The sequence below is a fragment of the Mustela nigripes genome, chromosome 10 (genome assembly GCF_022355385.1).
Source record: "Mustela nigripes isolate SB6536 chromosome 10, MUSNIG.SB6536, whole genome shotgun sequence".
Taxonomy (NCBI): domain Eukaryota; kingdom Metazoa; phylum Chordata; class Mammalia; order Carnivora; family Mustelidae; genus Mustela; species Mustela nigripes.
The window spans coordinates 28,087,486-28,111,891 of NC_081566.1; the positions used below are offsets into that span (position 1 = coordinate 28,087,486).

Below are 24,406 nucleotides of genomic sequence, written 5' to 3' on the forward strand. Positions count from 1 at the left end.
CGAGGGTAATAAATGAATAAAATCTTAAAAACAAAAACAAATTGTCAAGAATCGAAGGTAAGCTGATCTAGTGGGTTCTTATTCATGACTTTCAGCCACCATTCCTACTACCTATTTACTGTGAGTACTTTTCATAATCTTCCAAGGCAGTAATCTTTTTTAAACTCTTGCATAGTATTATCCCTGTAGATAGGTAATTAATAACCCAGAGAATTCTAAGGGTGCAAACTAAAATGTCTCTTTGTGAAGATTGCCTATGTTGGTTGTGTATTATGTTGCTTTTATTAAAATAATACATTCTCATTTTAAAAAATTGAAATGGATGCCTGGGTGGCTAAGTTGGTTAAGTGTTGGACTCTTGATCGCAGTTCAGGTCTTGATCTCAGGGTTGTAAGTTCGAGTTCTACCAAAATAAAGGAAAAGAAAGAAAGAGTTACAAAGACTGGTATCTTTTTAGTAAGGAAAAAACAGACATCAGTACCCTCTTACATTAGTGGACATCTTTCCAGATAGCTGTGTATAAAATATGCCTGTGCTTTTTAGATTATGGCCATATTATTTTTTTTTAATTTTATTTATTTATTTGAGAGAGAGAATGATGGAGGAGAGGGAGAAGCAGGCTCCCTGCCAAGCAGGGAGCCCAATGCGGGGCTCAGTCCTAGGACCCTGGGATCATGACCTGAGCTAAAGGCAGACGCTTAACATCTGAGCCACCCAGGCACCCCAGATTATGGCTACCTTAAAAGAATGAAATCTCTGAATTGCATCATCCCACAGTAAATTATTCTCTTACAGATTATAGTCCATATGGAACCCACAGTGGCTGGGGAGGTTCTCCATATTCAACTCATCAAAACATTCCTTCTCAGGGACACTTCAGTGAGAGGTATGAGTCATTCTTTTTATCTTTTTACTTTTATAAGCCTTTAAAATTATTCAGCTTTTCTCATTTTATTTTTCTTGTCAATGATTTTTATTATTTTCTTTTCTTTTTTTTTCTTTTTTTTTTTTTTTTTAAGATTTTATTTATTTATTTGACAGAGAGAAATCACAAGTAGATGGAGAGGCAGGCAGAGAGAGAGAGAGGGAAGCAGGCTCCCTGCTGAGCAGAGAGCCCGATGCGGGACTCGATCCCAGGACCCTGAGATCATGACCTGAGCCGAAGGCAGCGGCTTAACCCACTGAGCCACCCAGGCACCCGATTTTTATTATTTTCATGATGAAGTAACAGATTTTTATGTCAGCACAGTAGTAGATCAAACCTGGGGCGGGGGTTGTTTGTTTTCTTTCAATTTTTTTTTTTTCAATTGAAGTACAGTTGACACAAAATGTTACATTAGGTCAATAATATTTTATCCATTCTTTCCCACCACAGGGAGAGAATGTCCATGTCAGAAGTGGCCAGTCATGGAAAACCCCTTCCATCTGCTGAGAGGGAACAGCTACGACTAGAATTGCAACAACTAAACCATCAAATTAGCCAACAGACTCAACTACGTGGGCTAGAGGTACCAGTTTACAGATATTTTTTTCATCCCAATTTTTGAAGGGCTCTCAAAGAGGTTTTAAAAGGAAGAACTTTTAAGGTACTATGAACATAAAAACTTAAGGGCTGTTTCTTAAAGAGTTAGTATAGCTGTCCATTCTTTAAAGAATTTAAGTACTTAAGAATTCAGTGTGGGATAATAGGAAATAATTCTGTTCCATTAAAATAGAAAACAGATTATCTAAAAATTTCCCAGCAGAAACTTCGATTCCCTGATGGCACATTTAAGGTATACAGTTTTTATCAACAAATGCTTTTAGCTTAACATTTTTCATTTTTCATACTGCCTTTTTTTTTTCTTTAAGATTTTATTTATTTATTTGACAGACACAGAGATTACAAGTAGGCAGAGAGAGGGGGGGAGAAGCAGGCTTCCGGCTGAGCAGAGAGCCCGACTCGGGACTCGATCCCAGGACATTGGGATCATGACCTGAGCCTAAGGCAGCGGCTTAACCGACTGAGCCACCCAGGTGCCCCCATACTGTCTTTCTTAATTAAAAAAAAAATTTCCCTTAATCCTCCACATTTATTTATATATATTTAAAAGATAGAATTTTTGAACTTGGACTTTAAAAAGAGCCTCTGTATAGCGATTGCACCTTTTATTAATCTAGTTCTTTGAGTTTATAAGTTACCAATCACAGGTCCTGACTGACCCTTACAATGATCCGGTCATGTAGGTTCGGCAAGTGGTATAGTCCCCCTCTTCTGCTTGAAGGATAGGAGTTTCACAGAGGTTGAAATATAAACCCAACTCTTCCTACTCCAAATTCAATGTTCTTTCCACCATGTTGCCTGACAAAGAGAAAAAGTATCTGAAAACAAGGAATTTTTTAAATTCTTTAAAGTGCCACATAAAGAAGACGGTTTTGTTTGCTTTACTTACATGGGAGCATATTTTTTGAATTTAGAAAACTGAAGACATTCTACTGATAAATATATTGCTCTCTTCTGGAGGAGAAGTAGCTATTAGAACATTAGTTGTTACCTTTCTACCAAAACTTTGATAAGGAAGGCACCCCTTTGGGAATAAATTTTTAACTAATTCTTAGATTCCCTCATTACGAAGACAAATAGGAGATTGTGTTTTTTGGAACACATGTCTGACTTATGCTCTTATGTAAGCAATTAGGCTTAGAATTTCTTTTAACTATGTAACTCATATTTCATCTTCTTGTGCCATTATTTTATTTACACTGGTCTAGAACTTCTTCCTAATTCCTATTGTTAAAAATAAGTAGAATGCTGTGTTTATGTTCTTCTTTAGTTGATTAGCTTTTTAAAGATTCAGACCATTAACTGCAAGTATTATTTCTTATCCTGCTAGCTCATGGCTTTTTGTCTTATTTGAAATTTGTAGACCCATTTTCTGTTCCAAAAGAATAAACAGCATCATTTGGAACTTTGCCACATATTTAACTCAGTATGGTTAAATGTCCTTCCTATTACTGAGGTTTCATTGAAATAAATTGCGGGATTTACTTCAGAAAATTCCATTTAAAAGAGAGAAAGAAATATGCATTTATACTTGACTTCTCTTTCAAATCAAGTAAGAGCAACTTATCCCTAAGATTAAATTACTGTTTAGTAAGTATAAATCCCCTGGTTTTTCTTTTTAGTTCAAATGGCACTCAAAAGAGATAGAACCTTATAGTGTCATTTTTATTGCAAATATCTTCATGATAAACTACTTGAGGCAGTGGTCTGAAATTGGGCCTGGTCATTCTGTGCATGGTGTGAAATGTGTTGAGTTGTGTATGTGCTTGGCTTTATGTACTAGGCTGTTAGTAACAGGCTGGTGTTGCAGAGGGAGGTGAACACCCTGGCAGGCCAGTCACAGCCCCCACCACCACCTCCAAAGTGGCCTGGAATGATTTCAAGTGAGCAGTTGAGCTTGGAACTGCACCAGGTGGAAAGGGAAATCGGGAAGAGAACCCGGGAACTGAGTATGGTGAGTGTTCTGGTGGGAAAGCGTGGGAGCCGGGATAGGTGAAAAGGAAAGCTTCTGTGTAGTGATGTCGGAGAATTCATGGCTCTAGAGCTCTAGAATCATCACCCCAAGGCACTCCAGTGAGTGATTAATACTTAGAATAGTTTCATGAGGATGAGCTAGCTCCCTCTTTTATTCATTCCTCCTCTCGTTCCCTTCTTGTTTCAGTGTGTTCTTGGTCTTAGTAATTCTGTATTACGAAAAACTTTTAAGGGAAAACAAGGCAGTTAATTGTACAATATTAAATTACTGTTAAATATCCTGGTTAGGGAAGATGAGGGGATGGTGTTTATGATTTTGTAATGTGTGTTCACAAATAGCATTCTAGTTTTTATAGCCTTTAGTTATTGAAGACCTGTTTTTTGTTATGAGTAAAATGCTATCTACACCTTCCTTATTAAGGAATTGTATCCATGGATATACTTAGGGTTTGCTTCATAGTGCATGAATACTAGTTTTAGTAAATTTTGGAGTTTGGGCGATTGAACCATTCCCCCCAGTTGCATGGTAATTGACTCTTTGGTTGCATAATTTTCACGTTCTTTCCAAGCAAATAAATGGGGTATTTCATTTTTCTGGCTTCAGTAAGCACATTATAGGTGGTTATTACATTTTGGCTTACCTTTTCTAAGTCATCAGTTTTTCTAACTTGAGGCATTCGCCCCCTTGTTTTCTGGCTTGGATACTGAGCAAGTGTACTCTATTATCATCATGTATGTCTCTCTTTTAGGCTGCCCATTTCTTTGGTCATTTTATAAAAGTGTATATGATTTGTGAATTATCAATTTGTATTATCTGTATTTGGTCTCTCATTAGCACCATTAAATAGAAGATAACTGAATTTACTTCCTTCTCTTTCAAAGGAGAACCAGTGTTCTCTGGACATGAAAAGCAAATTGAATACAAGTAAGCAAGCTGAAAATGGACAACCAGAACCACAAAATAAGGTTCCAGCTGAGGACCTTACATTGACATTCAGGTAAAGGAAGGGACATTGTTATAGTCTTACATTATGCAGTCTTGACAGAAGTATCCTCATAAATATGATTTGTTTTTAAAATTATCATTCTGTATACATTCATTAAGAATATTTTCACATAACTTTAGATATAAAACTTGGAAGTTTACAACAGGTTCAAAACTGAATTATCTGTCAATACCTAAAAATTAATTTTTCTGGCTCCATTTCTTCTTTCCTGTTTTTTAGTTTATTTAAAGCCAGTGTTAATATTTTGCTATAGACCTTCCCAGCCCTTCTGAAGTGTGTTCATATCCACCTTCCACCTCGTCCCCTTGGTTTTTAATTCGGTCTATCCCATATCATCTAGAGGTGGAGGGATACATGTTAGCTCTCTGTGAACAACCCTGCAATAAACAGGTTTGTAGTAGTTCTTTATGTGCACAGCTGTCATTATTTCCTCAGGGTAGTTTGAAGTCATTTGCGGCATAGTCCTGAGTTACTCTCTTGATGATGGCATAGCAATAATTTCTAATGCCCTTTTGTTTTTAGCTAATTAAATCAATGCATTGTCCTGAGTTCTAAATAATTTCTTGTACTTGTAAGCCTGCTAAAGCAGGGGTCAGAGCTTTTAGTCCAGATAGTAAGAATTTAAAATTAGGGGTCTTACAGTCTCTGTGGAGAAACTCTCAGTTCTGCCCTTGTAGTGTGAAAGCAGCCATAGACAATCCATGAACAGATGGGCAAGCTATGTTTCAGTAAAATTATACTTACAAAAACAGGCACTGCTTAGCCTTAGTTTGCCAAACCCCATGCATAAACCATGGACATCGAACTGTAAATTAAAGTCCAAAAAGCTACTTGCATATTTTTCCATACTAGTAAAAGAAAGGCCCTAAAAAAAATTTATTTTTTTTTTTAAGATTTTATTTATTTATTTGACAGACAGAGATCACAAGCAGGTAGAGAGGCAGGCAGGCAGAGAGAGAGAGAGAAGAGGAAGCAGGCTCCCCGCTGAGCAGAGAGCCCGATGTGGGACTCGATCCCAGGACCCTGAGATCATGACCTGAGCCGAAGGCAGCGGCTTAACCCTCTGAGCCACCCAGGCGCCCCAAAAAAACATTTTTTTTTAAGATTTTCTTTATTTAATACAGAGAGAGAGATCACAAATAGGCAGAGAACCCGATGTGGGGCTCAGTCCCAAGACCCTGAGATCATGACCTGAGCTGAAGGCAGAGTTAACCCACTGAGCCACCCAGGTGCCGCAAGAAAGACCCTATTGATTTTATTCTGCTAATACTCATTTTTATCTCTCTCCTTATTTAAAATTCCAACTTTTTTTTTATATGTCAACAGCGATGTACCAAATGGCTCAGCTTTGACACAAGAGAATATCAGCCTCCTGTCAAACAAGACCAGCTCTCTGAACCTGTCAGAGGACCCCGAGGGAGGAGGTGACAACAATGACTCCCAGAGAGCAGGAGTCACACCCACTTCTGCTCCCTAAATTATGAAGAGTCCAACGTTTATCTTTTGCTCCTGATTAATTTGCGGGGCATAGGGGTAGGAGAACAGATAACTTCTAAACTTTTTCTCTGAGAGTGGTCAGAGAAATCAAGGAACAGTAGCGGAGGCAATGTGCACAAACACCACTACTAAAAACAAACCCTGCACATAGTTCACATTAATGCATTTTTTAATTTAAAAAAAAAGAAAAAGAAAAAGAAAATTAGCAGTATCTGCAAGCAATTCAGATTAAATTTGTTTTTGTTCTGTGAATGAACTTTATTTTAATAACTTTGGACGCCTTGGATCCAGGGCTTTAAAAAAAAAGAAGATATTATATATACACTCTGTTTGATTAATTGTATGATCTTAATGAAGTAGGTTTTTCTTGTATTTTGGTATTATTACATACCCAGTGTATAATTCCTTACCCCCAGTCCTATCCAACGTTTGTAAACCCCATAATTAAAACAGACAGAAAGCACCAGACTGAGAATTTGGTGGTGCTTGAGAAACAAAGAGACAGTAGTAGACTAGTTATTAGAAAATGTGCAGCAAACCAACTTTTCCAAGAGCTATTACTTGAAAGTCATAATTTTCTTTCTCTTTCTTGTTACTGGCCTCATATATATGTTTTTCATATAGCACTAAAACTTCTGGTTTTTGCTTTTTCAGAGAGATAATTACCAATTAATTTTTTGAAGTTCTCACTTCCATATTAAGGATCCATGTCATTCTCTTAATGTAATCAGAAAGTCAGGCCAATATTGTAGGCTCTTTGATTAGTTTAAATGGAGATGATTTTAAGAATGAACTGTAACTTACTAGTACTGAAAATACATGGTCAATGTATTACCTGTACTGAGCGGATGGTTGGAAATTTGGAGCTGTGCTTTTTCAAATTAAACTTCTGCTAAAATCATAAAATGTATTTTTAAAAAAATCAACCATGTTTTAAAACTGCAGCACTTGACTTGAACTGAAAATGAACAGTCATGTTATTTTGTGGATGTTTTTATTTTGTTTTACTCAAAACCGAAAGTATAAAATCACATGAAAGCCACTGGCTTTCAAGTAGATTTGGCAAATACAGACTGCCCAGATCTTAAGGATAGTTATGAATTGACTAGTTGTTGTTCAGAATCATTGGCACCATTTGGTTGTAAATATCTAAAAGTCAGTTTTCTTAGACTTGACTTTACAGTAGTGAAGAGATTCCTTGTAAAAGTGTTGAAAAGAATAAGGAAGAATTTTTTTTTTAATTAGTTCTGCTGCACATATTCTGATGCCATGTGTCTATACTGAACTAAGACCCTATAGAACATGTTTAGTGGGGATTATTTGATGTAGTCACCCTCCCCATCCCTCCGTTTGCCTGATTTTTTAAAACTTTCCCTTTCTGGACTATACTACTAAAACAGAAAGCACTGGTTATGTAATAAGTTACTGCATTGCTTTGGTTGGGTAAAAGCAAGAGTTTGTATTTTTCTTGTTTCTTATTTTCTTAACCCTTAACTCCTGCTGAGGTCATAACAACCTCAGTGTAAGCTCTGTGTCCATCATACTGTTAACTGAAACAAATGGGGGGAGGGGGGAGGGAAATACAGTCCTGTCATTGCCTACCAGTAGGAGAGTCCAAACAGAACACTCTTTTGAGTAGCGATTATTTAATTTGCCCAGTCAAGGCGCACCGTGTTTATATACTATTTCACATTGAATTTGATTATGCCCTACAGACCTGGCTGGTCAAGGATTTGATATACACATATTGGCTTGGGATTCGAGCTTTCTTTTTTATTTAAATAAAAATTTATATATATTATATATATATACATATATACATAGCTATATCTGTATATATATTGGGTATGTTTTAAGGATTTTTTCGCATGAGCGCAGCTGTTGCGATAAAATGACTGATTGGGAGGTAGAAGCACTGAATGAAGATGAGGCATTTTTTCAGTTGATAATCATATTTTCCTTTTTTAAAAAAATACACACTTGCTTTTTTTGCTTTTTTGTTTGTTTTCTTTTTTGCTTGAAACCCTCTTATATGTAAGTGCTTATTGTTTTTTGGGAGAAGGAGAGAAACTTTGTATGTCTGACAGAGTCCCAAGATTTTTCATTTCTTTGTATAACTGTAAAAGGCAACATTCTTGGCCTCCAACCTTCTGTAGGCAGATTTGGGCAGATCTTATTTCTCACTTGGACATGTTAGATAATTCCTAAATTTTAGAAGCAGTTGGTTCAGTTTGGAACTCAGAATGATTCTGGTATTAGGGAATTTTTGAGTATTGATTTTGTTGAAGTTCAGAATAAATGTAAAATTCTATTTTGGATATCCATTGAAACATCTAATAAGTCAACTTCTGTTATTCTTATTTTTATATCCTCCAAATACACTCCTTGCTTCCACCATTTTTATTTCATAAGCTAGGCAGGAATAGGTAGTATTTCTATTAAGAATAAAACCAGAAAAGCCACTATTTTGAATTGACTTAAAATCGTCCCTTTCACTTTTTAAGGTAGTTTCATTGGTGATGGGGATGGGGGACAGATCACTTAAATTGTAGCCTTAATTCTAGCTGTACCTCAGTAAGGCCCCACACACTCTAGAGGAAATCTGGTTGGGTAGAAAGGCAGAAGAATGATAGCCTATCCCACTGTGCCTTTAACTTACCTATTTTAAATTGGTCATTCTGCCTTATCTCAGTGGAAATTCTTAAAACTTTCCTAGTACCCCCAAGCAGTTTTAGAAATTAAATAAAACCTCCAAAGTTTGGATTTTTTTTTTCCTTTTCCCTTTCTCTGTGGTACAGTTTGTGAAATGATGAGCCTGTAAGGGTAAGCAGCCTTTTTGGGCAAAACTGCTTGACTCTTCTTTTAACTGCTTGACTCTTCAGCTGCGCCCCCCCCCCCCAAACATGTGAAAGGGATTGTTTTGGGGGGATTTGGTTTTGGTTTTTTTGGGGTTTTTTTTTTTGTTTTTTTTTTTCATTTTCTTTGCTGTTAAAATGTATATCTTTAGAAGCAGTTAAATTAAATTGGTCAAATAGGAAATACAGTTTTTATGCTTTCTACTTAGTAAATATTAATTTCTTCTGGAGATGACTTTTTTTGCTTTTCATTGAATTCAGAAGCAAGACTGACATCACAGATGAACATGAGCAATTCTGAGAGGGTGAAGGTAGGAGTATAATAATCATTGTGTTCACTCTTGTTTAGATAACAAAACCAGAATCTTATAGCTAGGAATATAAAAGTATTTTTCCCCCCAAGGTGTATCTGGAAAAGAGTAGAAGAACTAAGAATAAGATATAGTTACATAGTTTCCTAACTTATATATAGTTCTTTTACCTTATAGATACTGTCACAAGATAAGTCCAGTAGCTGCCCTGTCTTGGGTAATTTACAGAAGCTAAAGTGACCAAAGATCCATTCCTTGTAACTTTTGTAATCAAAAGAACAGTTAGTTATAGCATAAGTTTCTAGTAATAGTATTCACATGATAAGACACTATTTCTAATACCAGTTATAAATATCCAAATACTCAGAATGTATAAAAAAAATTATTTGGTATGGCATTAATGTGGCTGATTCCCTTCTCTCGTCATATTTCCCTTCCCTTCTGGACTTCCCATGCATTTATTCTTTTGCCTAAAAGACATAAAATTGGTATGATTCTCATTTGCTACCATGAATGTGTAACTCCATCAGACTTTTCCATAGGCCTTCAGGGTTGGAGCTCAAAGTTTGTTTTTTGTTTTTTTTCCTGACCCTTTTCTGTCTTGCAGATTCCCCTTGACTTACCCACTGCCCTCCCCAATCTGCAACAGTGACAGTTTGCTGCCTCAAAACAGAGCATTCAAATGAATTCGCTTAGCCAATAACTTCTGTGAAGTTGCCTTTTCTAATGGTGTTATTACTCAGTGATGCACAAATGTGGTATTTGCCCTACTGGTAGGCAAACAAAGGTCTGGTTAAGAATGGTAACCTGCTGTTTTCTTTAAAGGAGAGCCAAAGACTTGTGCTTTACTCTGTTTTGGTTTTGGGGGAAATAGCCATTTTGATTGTGAAACCTTTTAGTATTTGTCAGTTGATTGTACTGTGTAATAGATTTATCTAAAGATAACTGTTAAAGGTAGCTGGCCTTATAAAATGTAAAAGTAATGAAAATTCACCAGTTTCTCTAAACCAGTGAATGCATCTTTTACAATATTGTGTGTAAGCAGATCCCCTGTTTTTTGAGATTATTTTGTCATGACAGCATCTTGTGTGTTTTGGTTTTGTACTAGTGTCTGGAAGGACAATCTATATCACCATGGTCAAGCTATGAGACTGGGTAAAAGAATTCATGAGCATGTGACTGGTGAGAAATAAACTATAGTCACTGCATGTCTATGATTATATTTGGATTTTGAGAAAAACATTATCTTCACTAAAAAGTATTTGAGTGCTTTTAAATACAAATGGTGATGGATGGAGGTCTTACCCTCTTTTTTCCACTTCATTTTTGCTCATTTTAAAGAATTGAGAAAAGGTTTCATAATTTTAAATTTACCTGTTAAAAGCACCTATACGGATACATATTTTGTAAAAGGAAAGATCCAGTTACTTTTTTGGAGAAATTAATGATCTGCCTAGAAATTAACTTCAGTGTTTACCTAGATTTGTCCCCTAAAAGAGCCTGATTGTGTTTATTTTTTAGTTGGTGATACCTGGTGATAGTGTTACAAGATGATCTCTTCCCTGAAAAATCAGCCTGTCCTTTTAGAAAAAAAATTAGAGCAACTAAACTAAAGCAGATTTTACTTTCAACATTAGGGACTGAACAAATAAGTGGTCTACTGCTGTCATCATTTTACCCATTTTGCTGGTCCTCTTTCATACCTTTCTACCTTGGACAGCTATGACTTTTATATTTATTTGTGCTTCAGCTCAGCTTTATGAAATTTTCCTGCTGAAAGGATTTACTGGGAGTTGTAGGTGGATTGCAGTTAATATTTTATTAAATTCTTTATTCAACTTTTCTGAGCCATTTGAAAAAGAAAGCTGTTTTTGTCAAAAGGTACTGTTAATTGTAGTAAATACCAACTTAAGATTTGGTTTTTAAGATTTTATTGCTTTGACTGCTAAAGATATTTTCACATATAAAATATTCTAATTGATAAGTAATACTAGCTATGATGTTAATAAATAATAGGACACTGCCACCACCAGGAAGAAGTAACACCTTTTAATAATAAATGTGTTCCCAGTAGGTGGGTTTTCAATACTGCACTGAAGAAAGTGGGTAGAGCCCTTTGAAATCGTGTTGTGATAAAGGGACTTAACCTCATCACTGGAATCCTTCTTTTCAGAGCCTCTGAATTTTCAGCCAAACACTGAATTTACTTTGAATTTTATTCCTAAGCAAAACATCCCTAGAGTAATAACCTTTGTTTTCACAAGAAAATAAGGCACAATAACCCGAGAGAGAGAAGTTAAACCTCAAGGTAATATTGTGTCCAAAAATGTGTATTTAGAAAAGTTAAATCCTGTGGAGTTAGTATATGTATATATATATATATACATATATATGTATGTATATATACACACTAGACAAGATGACTTATTTTCTTGTACTGAGGTCTGCTTCTGGTTGTTTTTGTTTTGTTTTGTTGTTTTTAACTCTGTGTAGACAGAGCTCACAAGTCTTTGGCTTCCATTTTAGGTTGTACACTCAGAGTCATCTTATAACTGGAAACTATCAGACAGCCCCTGCTCCCCACCCCAGCCAGTGCATAAAAGGGTCATGAAAAGGATGGAAAGAAACTATTGGATAATTGGTTGCCTGGATGTTGTTGGGTTTTGGTTTGGGGGTTGGGGGTTGCCTATTGTTATTTTTTTAAATCACCATTTATAGTGTAATCACTGATTGACTGCCATTCTTACAATAGTATCTAAACAACCCTGTAATATATTCCTCTGATATAAAGGTATTTGAAGCTTTTGTTTAATCATTTTTACATCCTCTTTTCAACGAAGGCACTGTCCTGAGAGCTACTTTTTCCAGGTGTGTTATTGCCCACATTTTCATTGCCATACCCCACATCCCAACCCCACCCCAATCGCCCTTCATCCTCTTCCTACCTTCTGGAAATGAAAGGAACTTGCAGGGGAATTTTCTTTTTTCCATTTTATTCACTGATCAGAGGCCTTGTTGTCTTACTTTATGATGATACTCTAACTTTTTGGAACAAGAGCAGTGGAAAAAGTTAATTAAGATGAACAAAATCTTTTACCCACTGAAGCATTTTCCAGTTGTGAGATCCCTCTTTGTGTGTGGTTTCCCCTTGTTCCTCCTGCTACCCTTTTTCCATGACTATGGTCAATTTGGTCTTTAGGCTCATACCAGTCTCCCCGAGACATTCTGCAGTCATTATCACCTTTTTGGGTGGATTTTATTTTGTTTTATTTTGGTTTTTTGTTTTTTGTTTTTTTAAAAAAAACTTTTTAACATTGATGCATATTTGCTTGGGATAGAGCTTGTGTAATTTACCAATCGTATTGATTGTATGTGATTGTGCCCTGCAGAGGTATATTTAACAAGACAAAAATAATTTAGGTTCATAAAGGAGCCCATGAGATTTGAGTCAGGTTATAGATGACTTCATGAAATCACTTAGTTCTGGATAGTGAGAATTTATATCTCCTATTCATATAAATCAGTGCTAGACAAAGTACCATTTTTTAAAAGTTCTCTTGAATTCCTATTTTTTTCCTTGCCTCAGCTCCCTGTTTATTCTTGCCTGTCTCCACCCACCTGTTCAGGAATAAAAATATTGTCTTAAAGTGACAGCTGATTTTTAAGTTGCTAAAGTTTGTGAAATTTTACTTTTTCCAGGAGTTTTCAACTTTTTAAAAAAAGAAATGAAAATAAATGGGTTGGAATTTCACAAACTGTGAATGGTTCTTTAGATTCTGGCAAACTGTGAAATCTTATTTGAAGACTATCTCTTGAAAGTTGGGGTTTTGGAATAGGAAGAAAAAAACCCTGTTCGAAATGGACCATTTTCTTCTCTTTTTAATGTGTTTATATTTCCAATTTTTAAACAGCCTTCAAAACAAGTGAGGTGGAAATAAAGAGTAATAGGAAGATGTTTAGGGCAGCAGAATTCTGGGTCTGAATAAGTGCATGTTATACTTGTCAGGTTTTTAAGAGGATTAAGGCCATCTTTATCAATTTTGTATTATTTGTGTGCATGTTGTTTATATCAAAGATGCCACATTTTGTTAAAATGCTATTTCCTTTATTACCGTGGAAACTGACTCAGCCTCATGTTGCTCCTAACTAGTGTTTAAAGCTCCCATGAGTTGCAGATAAAAGGGTTATTTTAACAAGTAGAAGGAGGTGATTCACCTTTTGGTTTGTAAATATATGAAAGTGTCTACAAGGTCTTTATCTGCTTTCTGTCAGCATTTATATTAAATGATAAATTAATGAGGAGAAATGTGTAGTCTTTTTTTATAAACGAGTCTGTGCCATTTTATTCTAACATTGGGATTGTTACATCTTTTTTTATGTGAAAAATTGAGAATTAGATTAAAACATACTTGCAGTAGCCAATTTTGTAGAAATATCATAGGAATTACTCCAACCTTAAATACACTATCATCCATATTCCTTCCTATGTTCTAAAGCTATTGCATGGTAAAGGTGGTGCGTCTGAGATCCTAGCATCAGTAGTCAGTGAGACTCCGGGGCTAATATCCAGAGCTCTGGTTTTTGTTTTTTGTTTTTTAAGATTTTACTTATTACTTACCTTTTTAAGCCACTTCCTAATCAGGACCTTCTTTTATGTTTAAGCAGCATGGACTTCCTGTGGGTACCTTCCTGATGCAAATACTTTTTGTCTTTCCATCCTAACTGACTTCTCATTGTCCTGAAATCCCCACCCATTAGTCATTCCTTGCAGTTGGAGGGTGTATAGGTTGATTTTCTCCTACTAGAGACTGGTGTAAAATATGCCTTAGTCAGCAATTCAGTGACATGAAGAAGGATAAAGGGGAGGGGAAGGGGCTGCTAGATTCAAAAGAAGGTTAAGACAAAAAGGAAAATGCAACATGTGGAGTTCATTTGCATCCTGAATCAAAGGTGGGGGGAATTTTTTTTTTTTTTTTTAATTTTACTTATTTGACAGACAGCGAGAGAGGGAACACAAACAGGGGCAGTGGGTGAGGGAGAAGCAGGCTCCCCACCGAGCAGGGAGTCTATTGCGGGGCTTGATCCTAGGACCCTGGGATCATGACCTGGGCCAAAGGCAGATGCTTAACAACTGAGCCACCCAGGCGCCTGGTTACTAAGTAAGACCAAGGAATGACCTTTTTGTTCAGTGTATAATAGCAACATATTTATGTAAGTAAATGCCCATATTTTTTAAAGATGTATAACTGACAATTCCTGGCATTTCATTTATTTTTGCAGGAAAGTAATATACCTAAACAGTGAAGGTTATTTTCACCTCCTACCAACAATTAGCAAATAGGTATCTTTGTTTGGTACCACACCTGACCCCAAGGGAATCGACCATAATAAAAGAAAGGTTAAGGGCGTCTGGGTGGCTCAGTGGGTTAAAGCTTCTGCCTTCAGCTCAGGTCAGGATCCCAGGATCCTGGGATCAAGCCCGACATCTGCTCAGCGGAGAGCCTGCTTCCCTTCCTCTCTCTGCCTGTGATCTCTGTCTGTCAAATAAATAAAATCTTTTTAAAAAGAAAAAGTTTAGAGGGTATGCAAACATGGTACTGCAACCATCCTTGAATGTTACAAAATGTAGAGTGGGAATTCCAAAACCAGCCATGCCATCTTTACCACTATGCTAGGCCTACCCTGCCCACCAGCAGTAGGATATTTTTTGACCCTTTACACTGAGACTCACATAGACTAATATGAGTTTGTTTTTTGTGTATATTAGCATTTCATTCCCAGTAACCAGCTAATCTGCAATGATCAACTAATAAATGCCCTCCACTTTCCAACATGGTGGCCCATTTAATACTGGCTGCCACCCTTACTTGGAAGACTTTACAACTCAAAATTGGCCTTTCAGCTACTCACTGAACACCCACTTTGGTGTTTACTGAAGTGAATTACTGAGTACTTAATCAAATGTACCACACTGTAGAAGATAGACTCCTGTCTTCATCTTCAAGGAGCTTAATCTCCAGTTATGGAAACTGACATGAACAGTTTTAAAATAGGTAACAGGGACACCTGGGTGGCTCAGTCAGTTGGCTGGCTGCCCTCAGCTCAGGTCATGGTCCGGGGTTCTGGGATCAAGTCCTCATTGGGCTCTTTGCACAGCAGGGAGCCCGCTCCCTTTCCACTGTGTTTATGCTCTCTTGCTATCTCTTGTCTCTCAAATAAATAAAACCTTTTTTAAAAAATGATTGTTTAAAAAAAAGGGGGGGGGAGCAAGTTGGCAGAGGAGTAGGGGACCTAAATATCAGGTCCCAGGAGTTCAGCTAGATATCAAACCATTCTGAACACCTACTAACGAGATCAAAGAAAAGAAGAGCAGCAATTCTCGGAACAGAAAATGGACCACTTTCTGGAAAGTGGGATGTACGGAGAAGTGAATCCAAGGCAACATTCGGGAAGAGAGACCACGGGGAGAGGGCCGGCCCCTGGCAAGTGGTAGAGCAGCGAGCACAAAATCGGAACTTTTAGAAGTCTGCTCCACTGAGGGACATTGTTCCAGAGGCTAAGCAGGGGGTGGTGCCCTTGCGGGGACAGTATGGTCTCAGGATGCACAGGGATGCAGAAGGGCCACGGGTGACTGAGTGTGGCAGAGCTCCCAGATAACAAGGCAGGGAGACTGGTTGCAGGGATGGAGCCAAGGAGGGGTCTTTCAGCTCAGGGTTACCTCAAGCTGTAATCCAAGGCACAGTTGGACCACTGCTCTTTGAGCAGGGACCCCACAAGTGGCAGATCCAGGGAGACCTCCTCCTCCAAGAGGAGCAGCGCGGGAGCATGCTGCAGAAATATGCTGGGTTTGGAAACTCCAAACAGGGCCCTGTGCCAGAGAGAAATGCTTGCTCACAGGCCAGGTGAGCTGAAATTGCAGCTGGAGACCAGGGAGACAGGAGGGATTGACTGCTTTTCTCTGAGGGCATACTGAGGAGTGGGACCCTGAGCTCTCAACTTCTATGGGGCCAGAGATTGGGAGGCCGACATCATTCCTGTTGTCCAAAGCTACATGTAAAGCGTTCAGGGAACAAAAGCTACCAAGAACAAACCCCCCCAGCAGATTACTTAGCCTGGCCCCCTGCAAGGGCCGTACAATTCTGCCTCAGGCAAAGACATTTGAGAATCACTACAACAGGCCCCTCCCACAGAAGATCAGCAAGAACATCCAGCCAAGACCAAGTTCACTGAACAATGAGAACTGCGAACTCTAGAGCTAGGGAAAACAACACATAGAATTCATGGCTTTTTTTTTTGCCCTCAATTTAAAAAAATTGTTCCTCTTCCTATTTTAATGTTTTCTATTTTATCAATACCTTTTAAAAAATCTTTTTTAGGGGCACCTGGGTGGCTCAATGGGTTAAAGCCTCCGCCTTCAGCTCAAGTCATGATCCCAGGGTCCTGGGATCGAGCCCCACATCCGGCTCTCTGCTAGGCAGGGATCCTGCTTCCCTGCCCCTCTGCCTACTTGTGATCTCTCTCTGTCAAATAAATAAATAAAATCTTTTTAAAAAATCTTTTTTAATTTTCATTTTTATAGTCATATATATCTCTTCATTGTACTTAACCTTATTTTTTTTGTATAGATACAGGTTTTTTCTTCAAAATTTTGGAATACAGTGTCTTCTAACAGATCAAAATATACCCTAAATCTAGCGCATGGCTTTGTTCTAATCTCCAGCCTGATTACATTCTTTCTTTTTTCTTTTTTCAATCAACTTCTTATCAATTCCTTTTTTAGAACCTTTTTAAATTTTCATCTTTAAAATTTTTATTTTTCGGGGCACCTGGGTGGCTCAGTGGGTTAAAACCTCTGCCTTCATCTCAGGTCATGATCCCAGGGTCCTGGGATCGAGCCCCACATCGGGCTCTCTGCTCTGCAGGGAGCCTGCTTCCTCCTCCTCTCTCTCTCTCTCTCTGCCTGCCTCTCTGCCTACTTGTGATCTCTATCTGTCAAATAAATAAAATCTTTTTTAAAAATTTTATTTTTCATCTTTAAAATTTAAAGTTGAAAATTTTAAATTTCATCTTTAAAATTTATCTTTTAAATTTTCATCTTTACAGTCACGTGTGTGTGTGTGTGTCCAGAATCAAGTGTGTGACTGTTCTATTCACCAGTCTAATATATATATATATATATATATATATTTTGTTTTTCCCCCCTTTCATTCTACCCCTGATTTTTGGTCTTTTCTGATTTGGTTAGTGTATATTTTTCTGGGGTCATTGTTACCCTATTAGTATTGTTCTCTCATTCATCTGTTCTTATCTGGATAAAAAGACAAGGCAGAAAAGCTCACCACAACAAAAAAACCAAGAGGCAGTACTGATGGCTAGGGACCTAATCAATATGGACATTAATAATATGTCAGAACTAGAGTTCAGAATGATGATTATCAAGGTGCTACCTGGGCTTGAAAAAAAGCATGGAAGATACTAGGGAATCCCTTTCTGGAGAAATAACTAAAATCTAACCAAGTTGAAATTTAAAAAGCTATTAATGAGGTGCAATAAAAAAATGGAGGCTCTCACTGCTAGGATAAATGAGGCAGAAGAAAGAATTAGTGATAGAGAAGACCAAATGATGTAGAATAAAGAAGTTGAGCAAAAGAAAAATAACTACTGGACCACAAGGGGAGAATTCGAGAGATAAGTGATACCGTATGATGAAATAGTATTAGAATAATTGAGATTCCAGAAGAAGAAGAGAGGGACAGAATGTACATTGGAGCAAATTGTAGCAGAGAATTTCCCTAATTTGACAAAGGGAACAAGCATCAAAATCCAGGAGGCACAGAGAACCCCTGCAATCAATAAAAACAAGTTCACGCCCTGTCATCTAATAGTAAAACTTACAAGTTTCAGTGACAAAGAGAAAATCCTGAAAGCAGTTCAGGACAAGAAATCTGTAACATACAACAGTAGAAATATTATATTGGCAGCAGACCTATCCATAGATACCTAACAGGCCAGAAAGGACTGGCATGATACATTCAGAGCACCAAGCAAGAAAAATATGCAGCCAAGAATACTATATCCAACGAGTCCGTCATTGAAAATAGAAAGATAAAAAGCTTCCAGGACAAACAAAAACTAAATGAATTTACAAACACCAAGCCAGCCCTACAAGAAATATTGAAATGGGTCCTCTAAGCAAAGAGAGAGCAAAAACACCAAGACCCATCAATATGCTGTCAGCAAGAAACTCATTTTTTAGACACCTCCAGATTTAAAGTGAGGGGGTGGAAAACAATTTGCCATGCTAAAGGACATCAAAAGAAAGCTGGGATGGCAATCCTATTATCAGATAAGTTAGATTTTAAGCCAAACACTATAATAAGAGATGAGGAAGGACATTATACTATACTTAAAAGGTCTGTCCAACAAGATGGGCTAACAATTTTAAATATCTATGCCCCTAACATGGGAGCAGCCAATTATACAAACCAATCAATAACAAAATCAAAGAAACACAATTAACAAAAATACAATAAAAGTAACACCCCTCTCACTGAAATGGACAGATCATCCAGGCAAAAGATCATCAAGGAAATAAAGGCTTTAAATGACACACTGGACCAGATGGACATCACAGATTTATTTAGAACATTCCATCCCCAAACAACAGAATACACATTCTTCACTAGTGCACAGGGAACTAGGTAACAAATCAGGTCTCAACTGGTACCAAAGATTGGGATCATTCCCTGCATATTTTCAGACCACAATGCTTTGAAATTAGAACTCAGTCACAAAAGATAAGTTGGTAAGAACTCAAGTACATGGAGGCTAGCAAGCATCCTACTCAAGAATGAATGGGTCAACCAGGAAATTAAAGAAGAATTTAAAAAATTCATGGAAAGAAATGAAAACACAACTGTTCAAAATCTTTAGGTCACATCAAAGGCAGTCCTGAGAGGAAAGTATAAGCTCTCAAGTACACAACCTAACCCTACACATAAAGGAGCTGGAGAAAGAACAGCAAAGAAAACCCAAACCCAGCAGGAGAAGAGAAATAGTAAAGATCAGAGCAGAAATCAATGAAATTGAAACCAAAAGAACAGTAGAACAAATCAATGAAACTAGGAGCTGATTCTTTGAAAGAATTAATAAGATTGATAAACCCCTGGCCAGAGTTATTCAAAAGAAAAGAGAAAGGACCCAAGTTTAAAAATCAGGAATGAAAGAGGAGAGATAAAAACCAACGCCAAAAAAAAAAAAGTACAAACAATTATAAGAACATATTATGAGCAACTATAACCAGGAAATTTGACAATCTGGAAGAAATGGATGCATTCCTAGAGATAAAAACTACCAAAACTAAACCAGGAAGAAATAGAAAACCCGAACAGACCCATAACATAACCCTGTAAGGAGATTGAAGCAGTCATCAAAAATCTCCCAAGAAACAAGAGCCCAGGGCCAGACGGCTTCCCAGGGGAATTCTACCAAACATTTAAAGAATGAATACCTATTCTCCTAAAACTGTTCCAAAAAGTAGAAATGGAAGGAAAACTTCCAAACTCATTTTATGAGGCCAACATGACCTTGATCCCAAAACCAGACAAAGACCCCATCAAAAAGGAGAATTACAGACCAATATCCTTGAACATGGATGCAAAAATTCCCACCAAAATACTAACCAATTCATTAAAAGGATTATTCACTACGACCAAGTGGGATTTATTCTTGGGCTGCAAGTTTGGTTCAACATCTGCAAATCAATCAGTTTGATATACTACATTAATAAAAGCAAGAAGAAGAACCCTATGATACTCTCAATAGATGCTGAAAAAGCATTTGACAATGTACAGGATCCTTTCTTGATCAAAACTCTTCACAGCGTAGGCATAGAGGGTACATACTTCAATATCATCAAAGCCACCTATGAAAAACCCACAGCAAATATTCTCAATGGAGAAAAACTGAGAGCTTTTTTCCTAAGGTCAGAAACTTGGCAGGGGTGTCTACTATCACTACAGCTACTCAACATAGTACTAGCAGTCCTAGCCTCAGCAATCAGACAACAAAAAGAAATAAAGGGCATTGGCATCATCAAAGAAGAGGTTAAACTCTCACTCTTTATACATGATATGATATTTTATGTGGAAAACCAAAAGACTCCACTCCACATCTGCTAGAACTCATACAGGAATTCAGTATAGTGTCAGGATAAAAAATCAGTCTACAGAAATCAGTTGCATTTCTATACACCAACAACAAGACAGAAGAAAGAGAAATTAAGGAGTCAATCCCATAAAATTGCACCCAAAACCATCAGATACCTAGGAATAAACCTAACCAAAGAGGCAAAGAATCTGTACTCAGAAAATCATAAAGTACTCATGAAAGAAATTGAGGAAAACACAGGGAAATGGAAAAACATTTCATGTTCACGGATTAGAAGAGCAAATATTGTGAAAATGTCTATGCTACCTAAAGCAATCTACCCATTTAATGAAATCCCTATCAAAATCCCATCCATTTTTTTCAAAGAAATGGAACAAATAATCCTAAAATTTATATGGAACCAGAAAAGACCCCAAAGAGCCAGAGGAATGTGGAAAAAGAAAACCAAATTTGGTGGCATCACAATTTCAGACTTCAAGCTCTATTACAAAGCTGTCATCATCAAGACAGTATGATACTAGCACAAAAACAGACACACAGCTCAATGGAACAGAATAGAGAGCCCAGAAATGGACTGTCAACTCTATGGTCAACTAATTTTTGACAAAGCAGGAAAGAATGTCCAGTGGAAAAAAGACCATCTCTTCAACAAATGGTGTTGGGAAAAATGGACAGCCATAGGCAGAAGAATGAAACTGGACCAATTCCTTAGACCACACACAATAATAGACTTAAAATGGATGAAAGACCTCAATGTGGGACAGGAATCCATCAAAATTCTTGAGAACACAGACAGCAACCTCTTCAACCTCAGCCGCAGCAACTTCTTCCTAGAAACATCACTAAAGGCAAGTAAAGCAAGGGCAAACTATTGGGACTTTATCAAGATCAAAAGCTTTTGCATAGCAAAGGAAACAGTCAACAAAACCAAAAGACAACTGCTGGAATGGGAGAAGATATTCACAAATGACAGATAAAGGACTAGTATCCAAAATCTATAAAGAACTTATCAAACTTGGGCACCTGGGTGGCTCAGTGGGTTGGGCCTCTGCCTTCAGCTCAGGTCGTGATATCAGGGTCCTGGGATCCAGCCCTCATTGGGCTCTCCACTTGGCAGGGAGTCTGCTTCTCCCTCTCTTTCTCTGCCTACTTGTGATCTCTCTCTGTCAAATAAATAAATAAAATCTTAAAAAAAAAGAACTTATCAAACTCAACATCCAAAGAACAAATAATCCAATCAAGAAATCCTTAGAAGACATGAACAGACATTTCTCCAAAGACATCCAAATGGCCAACAGACATGTGAAAAAGTGCTCAACATCACTCGGCATCAGGGAAATACAAATCAAAACCACAGTGAGATACCGCCTCACACCAGTCAGAATGGCTAAAATGAACAAGTCAGGAAATGACAGATGTTGGCAAGGATGCAGAGAAAGGGGAACCCTCTTACACTGTTGGTGGGAATGCAAGCTGGTGCAGCCACTCTGGAAAACAGCATGGAGGTTCCTCAGAAAGTGGAAAATAGAGCTACCCTACGACCCAGCAATCACACTTGGGTATTTACCCTAAAGATACATATGTAGAGATCTGAAGGAGCACACGCACCCATGTGTTTATAGCAACAGCCAAACTATGGAAAGAACCTAGATGTGCCATCAACAGATGAACAGATAAAGAAGATGTGGTATATATATACAATGGAATAGTATGCAGCCATCAAAACCCCCCAAATCTTGCCATTTGCAATGACCTGGATGGAACTAGAGGCTATTATGCTAAGCGAAATAAGTCCATCAGAGAGAGACAATTATCATATGATCTCTCTGACATGAGGAATTTGAGAGGCATGGCAGGGGGTCGTGGGGGTAGAATGGGACAAAATGAAACAAGATGGGCCCAGGGAGGAAGACAAACCATAAGAGACGCTTAATCTCAGGAAACAAACTGAGGGTTGTTGGAGGCGAGGGGGGTGGTAGAGATAGGGTGGCTGGGTGATGGACATTGGGGAGGGTATGTGCTATGGTGAGTGCTATGGACATTGGGGAGGGTATATGCTAAGACTGATGATTCACAGACCCATACCCCTGAAACAAATAATACATTATATGTTAGGTAATAATCATCAGCAAAACACTAGAATTACCAAAAAAAATTATTCAGCTACAATTTGTCTTCAAAGGAGAAGAGCCAGGAGCTGTGAGAATGTACACAAAGTACACTTCATCTTGCTTGGCTGAGCAGCAAAGGCTTTCCTGAGGCAGTTGTATTGAAGGTAAGACTTAGAGAACAGACAGAAGAGCAGGTAATGTTGGAGACGAGAGACTGCTAGTCAGAGAAAACAGAATATGTTTCTATGGAATATGATTTTTTGGAAAGAAGAATCTGTGTTACTCACTGTTTGAGGCAAGGGTAGAGGGAGTGAGACCATGGCATGAGAAGAGGCAGAGCTGGACCACTGAGGCCTGCAGATGATGCTAAAGTATTTTGATTTTATTCTGAAAGTAAAGGGATTCCAAGGAAAGGTTACTAGCCAGCAATGAAGGGATCTGATTTGTGCCTCTTTATTCACATTTATTGGAGAGTTTCTTTGTCAGTACGTCTCAGACGAAATGTGCATACGTCTCACCTGGCACTCTTGTTGAAGTGTCCTTACTGTTGCAGCAGCTCTGGAGTGGGGCCTGGGACTACCTAATGCGCTCCCAGCAGCTGGCAGTCCTGCTTGTCCGCAGACCACACCTGTGAGCAGCAAAGCAATTTGAGAAGCAGGAAGATCCAGTTTCTGCCATCATCAGACTTCCTGAAGCAGTGAGATGTAAGACACAATTAGCATCAAGGAGACTACTTCAAGGAAAATGCATTGAGCTGGGGAAGCAAGGTGATTCAGGGAGGCTTTTACTTCTGAAGAGGTGATTCTTAAAGGTATGAAAGGGTTTATAAGATGAACAAGGTGGAGAGTCAGCGCTGCAAGCCTGGAGCACGATCTCAGACGCCCTTCCCTCCTCTGCATTCCCGCTGTCCTGGTGCTGACCAGCCCTCATTATTTCCTGAACATCTACTGCGGCAGATTCGGCAGATTCGTGACTGGGTTTTCTGCCCCAGTCCTATTCCATTTCAAATCCTGATAATCCCTTCTCACTCTGGCTTAAAACCCTTACTGATCTGAAGCACCAAAGGATAAAACTCAAACAACTCAGAACTATACACAAAGCTTTCTGAGGCTTGGCCTCCACCTGACTTTTCAAGCTGCCCCCAACTCCCTCAAGTTCAGTACGAGGCCACATTCTTGCAGGACCCTGTACGTGCTCCTGGAGCTGCAACTTGACCACAAATGGTATAAGCATGACTGGCATCACTAAACACCCAAACACGTGCACCCAAGTCCGCTGGCTCCCATGGTTCCCTTCACCAAGCACTAGGTCGTTTCCTACAGCATTAGGTTAAAAGGGAAGAATTGCCTTTGCAATATCAAAGCTCTCCTAAATACTCAGTTTCCAGGAAGACCTACAGCCACCTCAGCTTATCTTCTTATCCTCTCAAGTCTAAAGAGTTTAGGCTATTATGATCTAGATTACAGGACCCTCTGGTTTCCCTCAGTCCCTAAGTTCGTCCTCCTCCCCTGAGCGGGCCCTTTGTTACCCCGACAAGCTAGGGAAACTGACCTGTCCCAGAAAACTGACCCGTCCTAGGAATCCTGGATGGCCGGTGAGACCCCGGCCACACCTCCGGAGTGGGCCGGCCCCTTTCTCTCACTAAGCAGCTTGAGGGTTTGCCTTTGACACCATTCCCTGCTTAGCGGGACTTCGGTAAGCGCACAAGACAGGATTCCTAAAACTCGTTTCTGTTCAAAGTTGAACAACCTATTCCCAAGCGGCATATGGTTGGTTTTCGGCACTGGCCACCTGGAGGGGGCCCGAAACCAACCTCGTTTCCTGATGGGATAAAAGCTACCAAGCCACATTCATTCCTAGATCCTCATTTCCACCTCCCTGCTTGTAGGAGTTTGGACAGATTTGCTAAGCAGCCCTCCCATGGCAGCGGTGGGTGAGA

At 38.4% G+C, this 24,406-nt stretch overlaps 1 protein-coding gene and 1 long non-coding RNA gene across 4 annotated transcripts in view; one reads left to right on the forward strand and one right to left on the reverse strand.

Moving 5' to 3' along the window:
• RC3H1 (ring finger and CCCH-type domains 1) overlaps positions 1-7,771 on the forward strand; it is a 77,604-nt gene extending 69,833 nt beyond the window's left edge. For 2 of the 3 annotated variants that reach the window (XM_059412871.1, XM_059412870.1), the window contains exons 16-20: positions 796-886; positions 1,376-1,508; positions 3,327-3,497; positions 4,400-4,515; positions 5,851-7,771. In XM_059412871.1, the coding sequence (XP_059268854.1) occupies positions 796-886; positions 1,376-1,508; positions 3,327-3,497; positions 4,400-4,515; positions 5,851-6,001 (662 nt within the window). In that variant the 3' untranslated portion in view covers positions 6,002-7,771. The remainder of the gene's footprint in view (positions 1-795; positions 887-1,375; positions 1,509-3,326; positions 3,498-4,399; positions 4,516-5,850) is intronic. The other variant, XM_059412872.1, reaches the window with a different exon arrangement.
• Positions 1-23,151, reverse strand: LOC132025500 (uncharacterized). Its single transcript, XR_009406592.1, has 3 exons — positions 22,986-23,151; positions 2,203-2,341; positions 1-403 (listed from the first exon to the last, which is right to left on the reverse strand). It is a non-coding gene; the product is annotated as an uncharacterized LOC132025500 (long non-coding RNA).
• Between the last annotated feature and the right edge of the window lie 1,255 nt (positions 23,152-24,406).